Source organism: Hemitrygon akajei, chromosome 31, assembly GCF_048418815.1.
Source record: "Hemitrygon akajei chromosome 31, sHemAka1.3, whole genome shotgun sequence".
In the NCBI taxonomy this organism is placed as follows: Eukaryota; Metazoa; Chordata; class Chondrichthyes; order Myliobatiformes; family Dasyatidae; genus Hemitrygon; species Hemitrygon akajei.
Window position 1 is genome coordinate 4,977,746 of NC_133154.1, and position 17,796 is coordinate 4,995,541.

Consider the following 17,796-nt stretch of genomic DNA (forward strand, 5'->3'; position numbering starts at 1 on the left):
GGAAAGGGGGCCACACCCCTGCCCCGCCACTTCTTCTCCGCCACCTGTCCCACACCCTTCCCTTGGCGCTCCACCCTCACCATTCCTAGTCTCCTTTGCTCCTGTCAGCTATATATATACACACACCTAAGACTTTTGCACAGTACTGTACATACAGGGACTCTTTACGGTGGTCACCAGGATTCTAGTCTAGACTCCGACACCCCCAACTCTAATAGCGTTACACTAAATGCTACACTACCACGGCCTCCTTTTCCCCATGGAATCGGACTAGCCCCTCCCATCTGACCCCTCTGCCAGTGAAGACAGTGATTCCGAATTGATTAATATGTCTCCCACTTTGCCGGTTTGCTTAGTCCTTTCTGGCTTGAAATGAAAAGCTGTTTTAAAACCACTTCCCTACTCAATGCGGCATTATAAACGTATTAGAATTATTTACATTCGAGTAAATTATTTCACTGATTCAAAGTAAAGTTCTTGACCTTTTCTCAGGTTAGACTAAATCCCTGGGCAGATCATCATCTAAATTAACCATCAGTATTCCGAATTCTCTGAGTGTGTGCCTTCAGGCATCTGTACCTCCTTCCTGATGGTAACATTGAGAAGAGGGCATGCCCTGGATGATGGGCATCCTTATTGACGGATGCCGTCTTTCTGAGGCACCGCTCCTTGAAGATGTCTTGGATACTATGGAGGCTCGTACCCATGATACGGTGGACTAATTTTACGACTCTCTGCGGCTTATTTGGGTCCTGTGCAGTAGCTACCCAGATGATGATGCAGCCAGTCAGAATGCTCTCCGCAGTACATCTGTTAGATCTTTCTGAGTGTTTTAGGTGACTCAGGTTCAGAATTGAAGGAAGATGAGGAAGATTGTTTTTAGTCTGAGGATGGTGAATTTGTGGAATTCATTGCCACAGATGGCGGTGGGGGCCAAGTCAATAGGTATATTTAAAGCAGAGTTTGATAGGTTCTTGATTAGTCAGGGTGTCTAAGCTATGGGGAGAAGGCAGGAGAATGAAGTTGAAGGATAATAAATCAGCCATGATAGAATATTGGAGCAAATTCGATGGACTCCCAAGTCTTAAGATCTGATGGTTATATTTTAACTTATTGTTGGAAATATCAGATGCGACACTAGCAATAGTGTCTGCCTCCAATTGCCCTGGAACTTGGGCCGAATGTTAAATTAACAAAATAATTTTTGAAACTTCCCCAAAAGAGAGCAAATTGATTATTGCTATATTCCATTTATGTTTTGAGATTCCTCGTAATAGTGCTGGTTGAGAGATCTCAGTACGAGATTGTCTGTGAGCTTTAAAAATAGCTATCACAACACAGAAACACGCCTTTCAGTCCAAGACATCCAAGGTGATCAAGATGTCCAATCTAAGCTAGCCCCTATTTGCCCACATTCGGGCCTAAAACTCTCTAAGCCTTTCCTATCCATGTACTTATTCAAATAACTTTTAATTTATGTTATTGTATCTGCTTCAATAACTTTTTCTCGAGGCTCGTTCCATAGTTTTCCATGACGTTTCAATTCCGACTAGGTCAGCTATGTCCCAATATGACATTTCCTGTCAGATTCCAAAAGGAACAAGAAAAAAAAACCACAACTGGTGTAATTTTATAAAAAGCAAGGTCATTATCTTTCACCGTCATCATTACGTGCTGTGTCATATGACGTGGGCGATCACGGTCTTCCTTCTTGGGCTTTTAGCTCCCAGTGGAGCATAGGCTGCCAGGCTACCGATGATCTCTTGTCTCCATCATCAAAAGTCAGATGGTATAGTTAGAGTTCATCAATGTTTCTGTAATCCATTGTGTCCACTGTACAGACGATTGTCCTAAACAGCTTCACAGGAGCCCTGTTGGCCGGCCTTACCCATTTCCATCTCTCACGATGGGGTCGTGGGGTTGGACTCTGAGAGGCAATAATGGTCTTTCATCTGCTTTTCTGTGGGAAAGACCCCTTCACGCTGTGTCTCTTATTCTTTTCTCTACCCACCACCATGATTGTCCTTGGCAAATTTTTCTATAGAAGTGGCCTGCCACTCTCTTCTTCTGGGCAGTGTCTTTACAAGACGGTGACCCCAGCCATTATCAATCCCCTTCAGAGACTGTCAATAGACAATAAACAATAGACAGTAGGTGCAGGAGTAGGCCATTCGGCCCTTCTAGCCAGCACCGCCATTCACTGTAATCATGGCTGATCATACACAATCAGTACCCCGTTCCTGCCCTCTCCCCATATCCCTTGACCCCGCTATCTATAAGAGCTCTATCTAACTCTCTCTTGAATGCATCCAGAGACTTGGCCTCCACTGCCTTCTGGGGCAGAGCATTCCACATATCCACCACTCTCTGGGTGAAAAAGTTTTTCCGCATCTCTGTTCTAAATGGCCTACCCCTTATTCTTAAACTGTGGCCTCTAGTTCTGGACTCACCCATCAGCGGGAACATGCTTCCTGCCTCCAGTGTGTCCAGTCCCTTAATAATCCTATATGTCTGCCTGGCGTCAGTGGTCGCATAACCAGGACTTGTGATATGCACCAGCTGCTTGTACGACCGTCCACCACCTGCTCTCATGGCTCGACATGACCCTGCTCAGGGGGCTAAGCAGATGCTACACCTTTCCCAAGGGTGGCCTGTAGGCTAGCGGAGGGAAGGAGCGCCTTACACCTCCTTTGGGAGAGAAGCATCTCCACTCTGCCGTCTGAAAGACTCGTGGCAAATGGCCTTTGGGATTGGAATGCGATGTAAGACACCTTTAATGTGATATCTGCGGCTTTGTTTTTCTGGCGCATGGTTTCCTCATTTCTCAGGAGGAACTCCTGTGTCTTCACAGCTTCCTTCAATAAGGGCCGTGAGCTGGTTGAGTTTGTGGGTATTTAGCAGTATTGGTGCTCTTGTTTGCCCAGGTGGAAGCTAGCTTCATTGATTCCCCTTCATCTGTCAGTCCCATCAACGGCATCTTCTGCTCTCCCTGTTACTGCACACTGTCTCATCGGTGTTGTGCAGCCTGTTCAGCTCATCCCATAATATTCATGTCGTCTGACCGCTGCTTAACTATATATCTCTGCGATTTATTACCAGAGGTAGGCCATTAGTGGGTGGGTTCGGGCTTCTGGTATTCCATGGTTGGGATTTCCCAGAGAGAGTCTAGTCATTGATAGCATAGAGGTTAGAAGGGTTTCAGGGGTGATCTGTAGATACCACACCAGGAGGTAATTCTCCCATTGCTGAGAATTTCCTTTGCGTCAAGTTGAATAGGTTTAAGTAGAGCCAATCCACCGGGAAAACTCTAATTCCACCTGGAGCAGTACTGGCATTCGGGTCTCCCCCCTCTCCCTTAATGCTATTGGTTGTTCTCTGCCGGTGAAGGTCACTCCAAAGTCTGCCAGTGTGCCTCTTGGCAGATCAACTCAGGAGGCATCTTGAGTACGTGATGGGGGGGGGGTAACCGCAGATCCCAGCGCCGTGCGCTGCCAAGTGAGAGCCGGGGAGACCAGGAGAGGAGGAACACAACAGGATCAAGTAAAACAAAAGCCCTTGATGTTCTTTCTGTCAGTGGTTTGTGGTTCATATGTATGTGCTGTTTTTTGTACAGAGCGTGTGGTGCTGTTCTATCGGCATGGGCGCATGACCGGGTGTGAGTGATATTAGCTCAACTGACTCTGAGACACCTTAACTCACTGGTAGAAGTCCCCATTTCCGATTTCCCTGAAAAGCCCTCTTGTCCAGGAGATTTTTTACTGAGTTAAGTATTGTATGTAATTAGTTTTGCTACAACAAGTGTATGGGACATTGGAAAAAAAGTTGAATTTCCCCATGGGGATGAATAAAGTATCTATCTATCTATCTATCTATCTAGAGCTGTATCTTGTTACTTTACTTTCATTTATTTATTTAGATTTATTATTTTATTTATTTGCGTTTGTTTAGAGATACAGCGTGGAATAAGCCCCCCCCGGCCTTCAACTCCTGATTTAACCCTAATTTAATCACGGGACAATTTACAGTCAATGACCCTGCTAGCCATCCGCTCTGGACTTCGAGGCGAGTGGTCCCGGGTTCGAATCCGGCCGGCTCCATTCGTGTTCTGCATAGCAGCTCGGCCTCATTAAAAAAGAAACAGACAAAATCGCTAAAGAAATGGCCAGATGTGTCACGAGGAACAACACATTGACTTACTAATCTGCATGCCTTTGGACTGTGGGAGGAATCCGGGGGAACGGGAGTAAACCCACGCGTTCCACAGGGTGTGGTATGTAAAGAGGACACTTTACAGCCCCCTAGCTGTAATAGTGTCGCGGTCACTGCCTCACCACCATTGCGTTAGGAGAGGCGAAGAGAAAGGGGCCTATTTCCCCCAGGAAAGAAATCGATTCCTAGGTGCAGGAACTCAGATCCTGAGTCGAAGGATTACAAGAGAGTTGAAAAAGCATGTAAATACCCAAAACAGTAGTTAAAAAAAGTAAGAAACCATGGGGAAAAGACTTTTCCCTACATGTATTACCTATGCATTTTCACATAGGACTTGGTGATTAATTGGAGACCAGGGTAAAACTCTTTGCTGTGCTGAGCTAAATTCATGCTATTTGAGCCTCTGTGTGTTGAACTCCGCCACTGAAATGCGGCTGCATTAGTGCTTGCAATGAGTGAGGTGCAGACGTGTTACAATATTGCAAGTTTAGTTGTGATTACCCTGCACCGGTCCGTCCCGTCACTGCGTTGTCTGCTCTGGTGACTGCACACTGCAGAGTTCCCTCTGCCCCATCAGTGTTGCGATGGGCAATACTGACAACACTGATTTCTGCCCCACCACCTCCTACTGAATCCGTTACAGACAAGCGGGTTGTAAGTGTGGCCAACGAGAGGGTTCTACAAAAAACGAAAGGAGGATAATGAATGTGAACCCTTAACAAGCCCACCTGAAGTTGCAGTTGTTATAACAGTGGGTTGTGCAAAAAGATCTCCCAGTGATAGGGTATTTCTCAAGGGGAGCTTTACTGCGATTGGGGTGATGAAGGATTTACAGAGGAACTTCATGGGACAGTGTAGAAGGAGCTTTACTCTATATCTAACCTCTGCTGTCCCTGCATTGAAGATGGAACACTATAGAGCAGGGGTTTCCAACTTTTTTTATACCATGGACCAATACCATTAAGCAAAGGAGTCCATGGACCCCAGGTTGCAAACCCACGGGGAGGAAGATTAATTCTGTAATCTAACCCGTGTGGTCACTGCCCAGGGAATATTGGACAGGACAGTACAGAGGGGGCTTCAGATCATAAACGCAAGAAAAGCTGCAGATGCTGGAAATCCAGAGCAACGCACACACAAAATGCTGCAGGAACTCAGCAGGCCAGGAAGCATCTATGGAGAGGGATAAATAGTTGATGTTTCAGGCCAAAACCCTTCAGCAGGACTGGAAATGAAGGGGGAAGTAGACAGAATGAGAAGGCGGGGGGAGGGGTAGGAGTTTAAAGTGGCAAGTGATAGGTGAAACCAGATTGGGTGGGGGGGATGAAGTGAGAAGCTGGGAGGTGATAGGTGGAAGAGATGAAGAGGGAAGATGGAATCTGATGGGAGAGGAGAGTGGACCATAGGAGAAAAAGAAGTTGGAGAGGAACCAGGTGAAGGTGATGGGCAGGTGAGGAGAAGGAAAAGGGTAAGAGGAGGGCCACAGTGGTAATTGAAAAAGAAAGAAGGAGGGAGGGGAGAGATATTACGAAGTTAGAGGCTATCAAGTTGGAGGCTACCTAGATGGAATATGAGGTGATGCTCCTTCAACTTGAGAGTGGCCTCACGGTGGGAATAGGGAAGGCCAAGGACTGACAAGTTAGAATGGGACAGTTATGTAACTTGTTCTCTCTCCCCAGGATATGTTCGATGGGACAGAGTGGAGGGAACTTTATACCTAGCCTGTACTGCCCCTGCCCTGAGAATGTTAGGTGGGATTTTACTCGAGACCTAATGGGCTGTCTTGCCTATGAGTACTTGATAGAGTACAGACCTTACTGTCTGTGTACAGTTAAGGTACAGGTTTCACAGAGAGCAGTGTAGCGGTTAGCGTGACACTGTTACAGATTAGGGCATCAGAGGTTGGAGTTCAACCCCAGCATCCTCCGTAAGGAGACTCTCTATGTCGCCCTTCCCCCCAGTGGATTACGTGGGTTTTCTTTGGGTTCTCCAGTTTCCTCCCACAGTCCAAAGATGTACCAGTTAGTAAGTTCATTGGTCTTTGTAAACTGTCCTGTGATTAGGCTAGGGTTAAATAAGTGGGTTGCTGGGCTGTGCGGATTGAAGAGTCAGAAGGCCTATTCTATGCTGTATCTTTAAACAAATAAATAGATAGATGGATAGGTAGATAGATGGATAGATGGATAGGTAGATGGATAGATGGATCAATGGATAGATAGGTGGATTGATGGATAGAAGGATAAATGGATAGAGAGATAGATGGATACATAGATATAGAAAAGTAAAATATTTGATGTTCATCTGACTCTTATCTTGTGACACGTCTTTCTTGGGAAGGCTTGACATGAGAGCAACTTGAATTAGTGTGGAAGGTTCCTTTCACAATTATTAATCACTTCCATCAAGTTAAAACAACTTGACTATTACCTTTTTTCTGGTGGCATCTTGTTCACTGGTATTAATGGCGGCCTGCCGTTACCGTAGTGACAATGTGGAGGGCTGCTACTGAGGTGGTCATCCTTTGGTGTGTCCGGACCAAAAGTACCGCTTCCTTTCACCCTCCCTTCAAAAGTACATTTGCCATCTGCTCCAGAAGTATATCCAAAAACGTTCCGGTTAGTAGTTTAATCAGTTACTGTAAATTGTCCTGTGACTAGGCAGGTGTTGAACAGGCAGGTTGCTGGGTGGTACGACTTGATGGGCCGGGAGAGCCTGTTTTGCAATGCATCTCAATGAAGAAATACTATTTGGAACCAGGAGTGCTCTAGGTGCTATCGGATTGGATCTGGGCTGGGCTGAAATTAAAAAGGTTCACCCTTTTCCTCTAACTGAGCTCCCATCAGTTAGCCCAAGGGAGCCAGCATTCTCTCAGAGCATGGAAAGGATATTTATTGAACGGCTGAGTGATTCAGTGGTTACTGCCTTACGTTTCTCGCCACCTGGGTCCCAATCTTCTCCCCCCCACCCCCCCGTTCCAATGCACTGAACAGCGTCACAAACAATAAACAGATGAATGTGTTGCCTTGGTACAGGTTGAATCAAAAATGACTGAAGATACTGGAGATGAAAACAGAATGCTGGAGGAACTCAGCAGGTCGGGCAGCATCTGTGAAGGGAAATAGAAACTCCATGTTTCAATTTGGGCCCTTCATCCAAAACTTGAGTGTCCATTTCCTTCCACAGATGCTGCCTGATCCGCTGAGTGTTTTCCTTTAGCTTCAGATTCCAGCATCTTCAGTCTCCCCTGCTTCCCAGCAGCGAGTACTGTCTGTGTGGACAGGCTGTGACGAGAAGGCTTTCCCCAGGTGCTCTGGGTTCCCTCATACCCTGAGGACATGAGAGTAAGTTAATTGGCTCTGGTGAGTTACCTATTAAGTATGTATTATGTGCCATGTCACATGCTCTTTCCATGACAATGATTGTTCCTGGCAAATTTTTCTGCAGAAATTATTTGCCATTTCTTTCTTCTGGGCAGCATCTTTGCAAGATGTGTGACCCCACCCATTATTAATACTCTTCAGCGATGGTCTGCCTGGCCTCAGTGGGTCGCATAACCAGGATTTGTGATATGCACCAGCTGCTCATACGACCGTCCACCACCTGCCCCCATGGTTTCACGTGACCCTGATCGGAGGGGCTACAACTTGCCCAAGGGTGACCTGCAGGCTAGTGGAGGGAAGAAGTGCCTCACACCTCCTCTGGTAGAGATATATCTCCACCCCACCACCCAACCTATTACAAGGATGTTGCCTGAATTGGGGAACATGCCTAGGTTGAGTGAACTCGGCCTTTTCTCCTTGGAACGACGGAGGATGAGAGGTGACCTGATAGAGGTGTATAAGATGATGAGAGGCATTGATTGTGTGGATAGTCAGAAGCTTTTTCCCAGGGCTGAAATGTTTGCCACAAGAGGACACAGGTTTAAGGTGCTGGGGAGTAGATACAGAGGAGATGTCAGAGGTCAGTTTTTTACTCAGAGAGTGATGAGTGCGTGGAATGGGCTGCTGGCAACGGTGGTGGAGGCGGATACGATAGGGTCTTTTAAGAGGCTTTTAGATAGGTACATGGAGCTTAGAAAAATAGAGGGCTATAGGTAAGCCTAGTAGTTTCTAAGGCAGGGACGTGTTTGGCACAACTTTGTGGGCCGAAAGGCCGGTATTGTGCTGTAGGTTTTCTATGTTTCTATTAAATGTAGGTGGGTGGAAAGAGTGAGGTTGACGGGCTTGTGAATAGGTCAAAGGTGAATACGTCTGGAATGGAATGATGGGAATGCTCTAACAGCTGGCGTAAAATTATTGGCCCGAGTCACCTTCCATGTCGTAAGAGAGTGTAAAATATAAAATAAAAGGGGCACTACAGTGGCATAGTGGTTACAGATTGGGGTGTTGGTGTTACAGGGTCGTGGCAGGAAAAAACGAACCCAAGTGCAGGACTCTGACACGGAGGCAGGATCAGGAGACAGAATCTCCGTAGCGAGTGTAGAATTGAGACCAGGCTGAGTCAGAACCAGGGAGACTTGATTTACAAAGAGATTCAAGGTTGAAGACTTGGAGCAAGAGCAAGGTCTCCCTCTCCCTCTCCCTCTCCCCCTCCCTCTCCCCCTCCCTCTCCCTCTCCCTCTCTCCCCCAACAATCGGGCAAGGGCTGACTGGAGCTGTCAGGGTCTTATGGAAACCAGGTGCTGGTGATTGAGAGGAATAGGGAAAGATTGGGAATCAAGTGTGGGGATTAAGGACTAATTAGGGAGGAAAGGGAAAAGGTGGGAAATTCCAGCCAGGACCATGACAGTTGGAGTTCGGAGTTCAATCCCCATGTCCTCTGTAAGGAGTCTCCGAATTTGCAGGTTTCCTCCGGGTGCTCCGGTTTCCTCCCACAGTCCAAAGACGGTTAGTAGGTTAATTGGTCATTGTAAATTGTCCCGTGATTAGCTTAGGGTTAAATCGGGGGTTACTGGGTGGCGTGGCTTGAAGGGCCTATTCTGAGATGTAGCAATAAAAATTGAAAAAAAGTCATTAGCTTCTTTGAGTGCGAGTGAAATGTTCTGATTCACTCGGTAGATTCATGTTGACTATTGAATAGCAAACCGGGAACCCGGAAATTTGAATCATACGGGGGAAGTACTTCTCTCTTTAGACAAGACTTCAAAAAAACCTGGCAGGCAGTGGAGAGCAGAGCCCTCACGCCGAGAGTACACCTGTGTAGACTTGCCCCAGAGAGTTACCCTTGTCTCAGAGTCCAGATCGCTCACTCATTATATTGGTGACTGTTCAAAAAAATGCTCTCTTCTCTTCTTTTTTGAAACCCAAGGTTACGAAAAGTCGAGGAGCCTAAACAACATATCTGGCATGAGTGGGAATGCACTTCGATTGTCTCCTGTCACTTCGCCATTCAACTCACCCTGTGCACTGAGGCGACCCCAGTCACCCATCCCATCCATCTTGTAGCATGGACAGAAAAGAGTGGGAAATATTTTTTTAGGGAAATATATATATATAAATATATATATATGTGTGTGTGTATGCATCTATATCTATATAGGTATATATAGATATATATATCTTTAGGACAATGAAAAGCATTTACAAAGAATACGAAACAATGGCATCATTGTTTGGACAATAGGTTGCATATACCAAATGACGAATCAAGCATCTTTTGATTGATGGGAAAAAATAAACTGGTTAAATTTGTGCCAAGATGTTGGCTTAATCGAGGAAAACACTCATAATTCAGTCCCTCTTGCCACCGACGTGGACAGTAAGGTGGAAGTTCTCTATTTTTTTGTAACAGAAAGGACATTTCCGCAGACACTTCCTTGCCCTCTTCCTCCCCTCTCTTCCCCCTCCCCTCCAGCCTGTCTCTGCACCCCTCACAGGATTGAGAAAGTCAGGACCCAGGTTGACTTAGGCAAGGGATGAGGACTTAGGGAGGCCGGATTCAGATTTCTCTACACAGCTACGTCACCTTTTGATTGTGCAAAATGATACACTCAGGATCGAAGAACTGCACACAACCACACACACACACACACACACACACACACACGCACGCACACGCACACACACACGCACACACACACACACACACACATTCACACACATATACACACACTCACACACCCAACACACGCGCACACTGACACACTCAACACAGTCACAAACACACACTCACACAAACACACACTCTCACAAACACTCATACGCACATTCACACACATATACACACACACACGCTCACACACCCAACACACACGCACTCACACACTCTCTCTCTCTCTCTCCGAGTGAAAAGTCAGTGCAAATGATCTCCTGATCCAGTGCAGTGGGGTTCTCTTCCCGTCCCTGCCACGCCTTCTCCCCCATCCCAGTGCATGGAATTCCATTGCTAGCAATAAGCAGATGAATACGTTGCCTTGGTGCATGTTGAACAAAAGTAAACAACAGCAAGAAAAAAAAATGTTTCTTTTTTTTATAAGAGAAAAATCTATGTTCTGTCTAAAGTGGAGTGTTCAGCCTCGACTGCTGCATGCCTGTTGTGCAAGAGCGAGGTGCCATCAAACCTGTCCCTGAGCCTTTTTTTGCTCTCTTCTCTACTCACAGATAATTATAAGGACAGTCCAGTGATTTCTAGATACATGCAACTGGAGGCAGTCACGGTCAACTAGTGATTCCCATCCCTCACCCATCTCCAGCACGACTTCTCCCTTGCTCCTGTATTCTCCTCTGGCCCCTCTTTTGCTCCCCTCCCTCACGTTCCCAGCCTCCTCTCCAATAACTCCGTTATTCCCTTGACATCCTCTTTCCTGCTCTTCAATTTGTCTTTCTCCTTCCTGTTCCAAATCCTCTCCCTGCTTCTGCAAGCTGCTGGTCGCCACGTCCTATCCTCCCCAATCCCATCCTGCGTTGCTTTCTCCTGCCTCATTTTCATCCTCTTCCCACGAGCCTCACCCCTACTCCGCGCTCTTCGCTGCCGCTTCCCTTCTTCCTCCCCTCCCTCCTCCGCCACCTCATCTTGTTCAATCCCATTTCTCTTCACTCGTGAGCAGGAGTAACAAAAGGACAAAGGACCCGCCCCTCCCTGAACAAAATCAAATCCCGCCCTCCCCACACAAAAAAAAACTGACTTGCTGATGACAACATCGAAGAAGCAAAAAAAAAAGCAAAGGGAAACCGCGAAGGACGTGGGATTTTGATGTGTGGTTGTCAACCTACAGCGGACCAGAGAAAATATGTATAAGTACATCAAATGTGGGAGAATGGGAAAAAAAGAACTGTCTGGTGTAAGAAATTTTGGAAAGTGAGGGGAAAAAAGCTGTGCAGGGATTTGAACAAAGAAGTATTATATATATTTAAAAGGTGCATTTTTTCTCAACCTCAGCATGACTTTGCATGGTGTACTGTAAGGATCATACTTAATGTCATATGCAAAAAAAATATATTTTCCTTCCAGATTGCAAAACTCGATGAAAAAAAATATGAAAAAAACAAAAAAAAAAGAATTTAGCCAATCGTATAAAAATGTATTATTGAAAGGATGCTGCACTTTCTTTTCTATTTTTTAATCAGAATTAATATAAAAGGTGTGTATACAAGAAAGGTGCCAATACTCGGTCATATTGACCGTTTTTTTCCCCTGTCTCTCTCTTTCTCTGTCTCTCCTTTTCTCTGTCTCTCTCTTCCTCTATCTCTGTCTTCATCTGTTCCTCTCTCTGGCACGTTAATCAAGTAATAGAGAGTTAAAAGATCTGTTTAAGTGTTACACTGTAGGTCCTGGGTGATGTCTTTCCACAGAGTTTGATGTTTGGACCCTTTTGTCGGTGAGCTACCTTTCATATGCGGTCAGCAAAAAATTCCGTTATAAAGCCTGTTAAGGGTGGTGTTGCAGGTTGGAAACATGGAAGCCCTTTGTTTTTGCCACAGCTCTCAGTCACATGGAGGCTACTAAAATGTGGGAGGTTTCAGTGCGGGGACCTGAAAGACCATGCCCACTAATGTAAGCAATCTCCAGCTCTGATCCCAGGGAATCCTTTCCCTTTCCCCATTCCCATTCCGACGTATCATTCCAAAGCCTCCTCTTCTGCTACAATGAGGCCACTCTCAGGGTGGAGGAGCAACATCTCACATTTCATCGATTTCTCAAACTCCTGGGAATTGCCCCCCCCTCCTGTCCTCTTATTCACCATTCCCCATTCCCATTTCCCTCTCCCATATACTTAGTTGTCCATCACCTCCCTCTGATGCTCTTCCTCCACGTTCCCTTCCTTCCATGGCCTCCTCTCCTCTCCTATCAGATTCCTCCCTCTCCAGCCCTTTATCTCTTTCACCGATCAACTTCCCAGCTCTTTACCTCACCCCCTCCCCCTGACTCGGTTTCACCTATTGCCTACCACCTTATACTTCTTTCTCCCCTCCTCCAACTTTCCTACTCTGACTTCTCCTTTTCCTTCCCAGTCCCAATGAAGGGTCTCGGCCTGAAATGTCGACTGTTTACCCTTTTCCCTAGATGCTGCCTGGTCTGCCGAGTCCCTCCAGCATTTTGTGTGTGTTGCATCTCATATTCTATCTAGGTAGCCTCCAACCTGATGGCACGAACATTGATTTCTCCTTTCAATATTTTTCCTCTCCTCCTTCCCTCTTCTTCCATTCCCCTTTCTGGCCTATTGCCTCTTCTCACCTGCCTATCACCTTCCCCTGGTGCCCCTCCTTCTTCCCTTTCTCCCGTGGTCCACTCTCCTCTCCTATCATATTCCTTCTTCTCCAGCCCTTTAACCTTTCCCACCCACCTGGCTTCACCTATCCCCTTTCAGCTTGTCCTTCTTCCCATCCTCACTTCTTTATTCTGGCTTCTTTCCTCCTTCCTTCCCAGTCCTGACGAATGATCTTGGCCTGAAACGTCGACTGTTTATTCATTACTGTAGATGCTGCCTGATCTGCTGAGATCCTTCCAGCATTCTGTGCTGTCACCCTGGTCACAGTTTCTGGGGCATTGTTGACAGTAATCCATTGGCAAGGAATTAATGAAATGATCAGTTCTTAGGGGCCTGGATAATCAATTTGCTACATGCTAGCAAGGAGTCCTGAACCCCAGTTCCATTAGATCCCCGAGGCACCCTTTGCTTTTTTGGAAGGTGTGCTGACTGCAGCAAGTTAATGCTATTTACTTCTGGAGTTTCTCAGTCCAGGAGACAAAGTGGGTTGAAATGCCTGTTCCTTCATCGTAACTCAGCTCCTTTCTCCCATCCCGCCTCGCTAACTTGTGGCCTGCCATCGCACAAAATCGAACCCCCTGTCCTGGGTAGTGCAATGTCACCTCGGTCACTGTGGTCTAAACTTTATCGGCAAGAGCTGAGCATCTCCCAGCCCTGGCTCTCAGCAGACAGGACTTTGTAGCCAAACGCCGTGCATTGTAACTGAGGCTGTCAACCGGCTAAATATGGCTCACTACGCCCACTTCCACCTCGGAACCCTGAAGGACTGAATATTACCTTTCTCTGTTTGTGGGTTACAGTGGTTCTAGAGCTTTTGCGTCTTCAGAGTGCAGCCCCACACCCCGCTCCCTTAATTCTAAAGTCCTTTAATCCTTGTCAGGGACAAAGAACCTCTGAAATACATTTGCCTTCATTGCGTGTGCCAAAATTTAGTCAATGTGGAGAATCATGGTAAGGATTGGCATGCCACTGAATTAATAGGGTTGAATGTTTTTTCCTCAAGTATTACAAGTGCAGGACCGGTCAGTTCTCCTCTCGTGGCTGCAGGAGATATTGCGTGGGGGAATAGTTTGTTTTCTATTTGAGTCTGAAGTAGCAGCATGAAATAGTAATGATGTTGATCATTACACAGGGTCTTTTAGCCGAAAAAATGTAAGTATCTCATATACACACACATAAGCACACACGCACACACACATACACGCACTCAAATACACCCAATCACACACACACACACACTCAAATACACCCAATCACGCACACACACACATGAAACATGCATGTATGCATGAATAACCACACAACACAAATGCGTATATAGCTATATGTGCAAATATTATACAAATATTATTTAAAAAGACAAATTCCCATCTGAACCCAGTAAACCCAAAGCTCCCAAACAGTTTCTTCTTTCAGTATGGTTTTCGTGATCTAGAGAATCACAGTTCAACAGTCTGAGTGTAAGAATGTAGGCAGGTGGCACATTTTCTCATCTTGTAAATATTTTACATCACACACTGCTCCTCTGCATTACCACTCGTTCCACTGTCTCCAGTATAAGTACCCAGGACTGTGGCCTTCCCACTTCTCTCAGTGTCCTCTCCTGCTTATCTTCAGAAACTTAAAGTTGGCAGAACTTAATTTGTGGAAGAAATGCAGAGAAGGCTGGAAACACTCAGCAGGTCAGGCAACGGCTGTGGAGAGAGGAACAGAGCCAATGTTTTAAATGCTTCATCAGAACCTTTGACCCAAAGCATTAACTCTGTTTCTGACTCCCCGGCTGCTGACTTTCCTGTCGAGTATTTCCAGCATTTTCTGCTTTAGCAAGTGCCGATTAACCCCTTAGCCACCTTAATGTTGTCATGAGGTTTGACGGTCAGCTTTCAGGTTATAATCAGCAATAAACGGCCTCATCATAAAACCCAATAGATGTTGGAATGATCAAATCTTTGATAAATTAGACCCAGAATAAAATGACGGTGGGGTGGCATATTTCTCTGGAAGAATTCTGTTTTTCTAGTCATTACCATGAACAATGGTAGACTAAATCATGCTTTTAAACAACTATCTTTAGGGTTCAAAGAAGAATCCTAGAATAAAAATTCATGCAAAGTTGCTTGAAATTAAAAAAAAATTCATATTGCACTTAAAAAGTTAATATTGTATTCCTGCAAGAGGACCACAGCCCTGTTGTTGGGTTTGGAGACTTCCTTTCCTCAATGTCCTGTAGAACTACGCTGGCTGGAGTCAGGGCTTTGTGCTTTGGCTCTTGGTAGGGTCATCCATGCCAAACAGGTCAAAGGGTAGAGGCCAGACTAAGAGTGGTCTACCGGTCCTCCAGGTTTGGGGGTTCAGCTCAGGGCTAACATCCCAGACTGGCAAAATAGAATGAAGAATTAGGAACAGCAATGAAGAATTCTTCTACATCTGAGTGTGAACGTATTCCTGAGTCTCCACCTGGGACCTGCATGGCTGACAGTAAACCGGGTGGAAGCTACTGACACGATGAAGGAAGCTGTGACTGCCGCCAGAGGGTTGGCGTTTAGGGCAGCATTTTTTTTTTGCTGCTTCCGTGACAATTTTTTTTGACCAGCTGGATTGTTAGCCCTGAGCTGAACCCCCGAACCTGGAGGACCGGTGGACCACCCTCAGTCTGGCCTCTAACCTTTGACCTGTTTGGCATGGGTGACCCTACCAAGAGCCTAAGCACAAAGCCCTGACTCCAGCCAACATTGCTCTCCAGGTCATTGAGGTACGCAAGCCTCCAAACCCTACGACAATGATGTGGACCTCTTGGAATAATATTGTACTGAACAGTGGTTATAAAATACTGTTTTATTGATTTAAATTAAAAAGTTGAAGTCAGGGACTTAGTACATTGCACGCGTGCTAAGTACAACACAATGCATATTAGTGCAGTCAACATGCGACAGACAATGAACTTGTAGCCATTCAAGACTAAGGTATCTCCATTAGTTTTCAGGACAGAGTAACTTTTAAGTGTTGCGGCAAACATACCTTCTTTCAACTGATGCCAACAGTTCAGCAGAAAATGTATGCAACCCAAGCTTACTAACATACACATTCAGGATATCCCAGGGGGTGGAGATCCGTGTTGAACCTCTGAAGATGGGATTTAGGGATAACTTCATTGTTTTAGGCCGATTATCGCCACATCCAAAATGTTGTGTCTGCTTGTGTGCCTCATGTTATGTTGTATTGGATAATATGTTTTCAGAAATAGTTTGGCCCATTGATTGGAAATGGTGTCGGAAAATCACACCAAATTTAGTGGGTCTGAAATGACTTTGGTTCTTGGAGTCAATGTCCAAACAGTGGAGCTCAGCTTTACAGGAGCTAATCCAGTAATTGTCAGTGTTGTAAGGAAAGCACGTATTCCTAGTCCCAGGGAGCTATTGTAGATCTGCCAAATGTTCAAGTAACTTCATCAGCTATTCTGCATAGGGAACTCCAACCCCATATCTCTGCTTTGTTGGGTCCTGGTGTTTAAATCCGGGGTTATTTTAGAAGTCAAAAAAAGAGTCACAAAACTTGTTGCTTCATGACCATTTTATTAAGAGTTGATAGTACAAAGAAAAAATTTGTAATGGACAGTGAAGGGGGGCCTACTGGTTGAGAGAGACGAAGGAACAAAGGTGGCACTTACAATAGAACAACTATTTTTATACCACAGAGATAAGAAATATTCTGTTCAAATCTGTAGATGAGAGACAACCAATTAGAAAGTACTCATTTGAATACTGCAGTACTGTTAACCAATGAGAATGCAATTATTCAAGTAATACAAAACAAAGAAACTTTAGAACTTTCCTGAATTTAACTTTGTATAACTACTAGAAACATATTAAATTGTTATGTGCATAGAACAACTACTTAAAATGCAAGCATAATTAATTGATAAACTGCAAAGAAAATAACAATTAAATGGTCTAATCTAAGAATTAAACAGACAGATCCAATGACTGTGAGTAATGAGAACCAATTTCTATAAGAAATAAGTTCAGTATGTAATTATTATCTGTGGATTAACAAAATTTTAATTGATCCTTGGCATCACACCCATGTTCTCAGTCAGTTAACCCCCTCAGAAAAGTAGGCCTCAATTTTGGCTGCTGACCAGAAAGTACTGGATACTCAACAGGTCAGTCAGCATCAGCAGAAAAAGAAACAGAGATATCTTTTCAAGCCAATGATTTTTAAGAGTCTTCGAAATGAAATGTTAACTCAGAGGTCTGACAAAGGGTGTTCAGTTTGCATCCTGAATGCTATTTCTGTCTTCACAGAAGCTGCCTAACCTATTTTTCCATTTTTTAATTCAGGTTCTTAATTCAGGTTTCTATCAACTGCATTTTTTTTGGATGCTTAAATTTATTTGTTTTTCTTTGTTTTTAACAACTGCTTCCCTCCGTCACTGTAGTCCTTTGAGCTACCAGCAGTATATTCCTACACGTCACTTTTAACCCTCTGTCTCTTCGGTGTTGCTTCTCTGAACTTTACTTCCTCCCCATGCAATCCATACCCGCTGGCATTCTCTCCACTCCTTCCCAGCCACACTGTCCTGTTCTACCTAAGCTTCAAAGGATTGGCTTTATTTCTAACGTGTACATCGCAACATACATACAGCAAAATGCTTCTGTTAGACAATATCTTCCTCTTTGTGAATTGGGAGTCTTGGTGACAGTGGAAAACAGGATGAAGAGAAAAAAAAAACTCCATTTGGTAAAAGAATGTATGAATAAGCTGCCCTCCAAATCCACTAAAACAACTTGTCACAATCAGATTGTGTCTTGGGGTCCCAACATTCTTGATTTAATAAGCAGGAAATGACATCACCAAGAATGGCGTAACACTTAACCAGT

At 45.0% G+C, this 17,796-nt stretch overlaps 1 protein-coding gene across 4 annotated transcripts in view; it reads left to right on the forward strand.

The window, feature by feature from the left end:
• Window positions 1-17,796, forward strand: part of LOC140719326 (voltage-gated potassium channel KCNC1-like) — a 182,401-nt gene that overhangs the window by 141,309 nt on the left and 23,296 nt on the right. For 2 of the 4 annotated variants that reach the window (XM_073033884.1, XM_073033882.1), the window contains exon 4: window positions 10,809-15,190. The exons of 1 other annotated variant lie outside the window; for it this stretch is intronic. Coding sequence is in view for 2 of the 3 variants with exons in the window: in XM_073033882.1 (XP_072889983.1) it covers window positions 10,809-10,873 (65 nt within the window). In the remaining variant the exon portion in view is untranslated. Of the gene's footprint in view, window positions 1-9,516; window positions 15,191-17,796 lie in introns of those variants that run through there. One more of the 4 variants, XM_073033881.1, reaches the window with a different exon arrangement.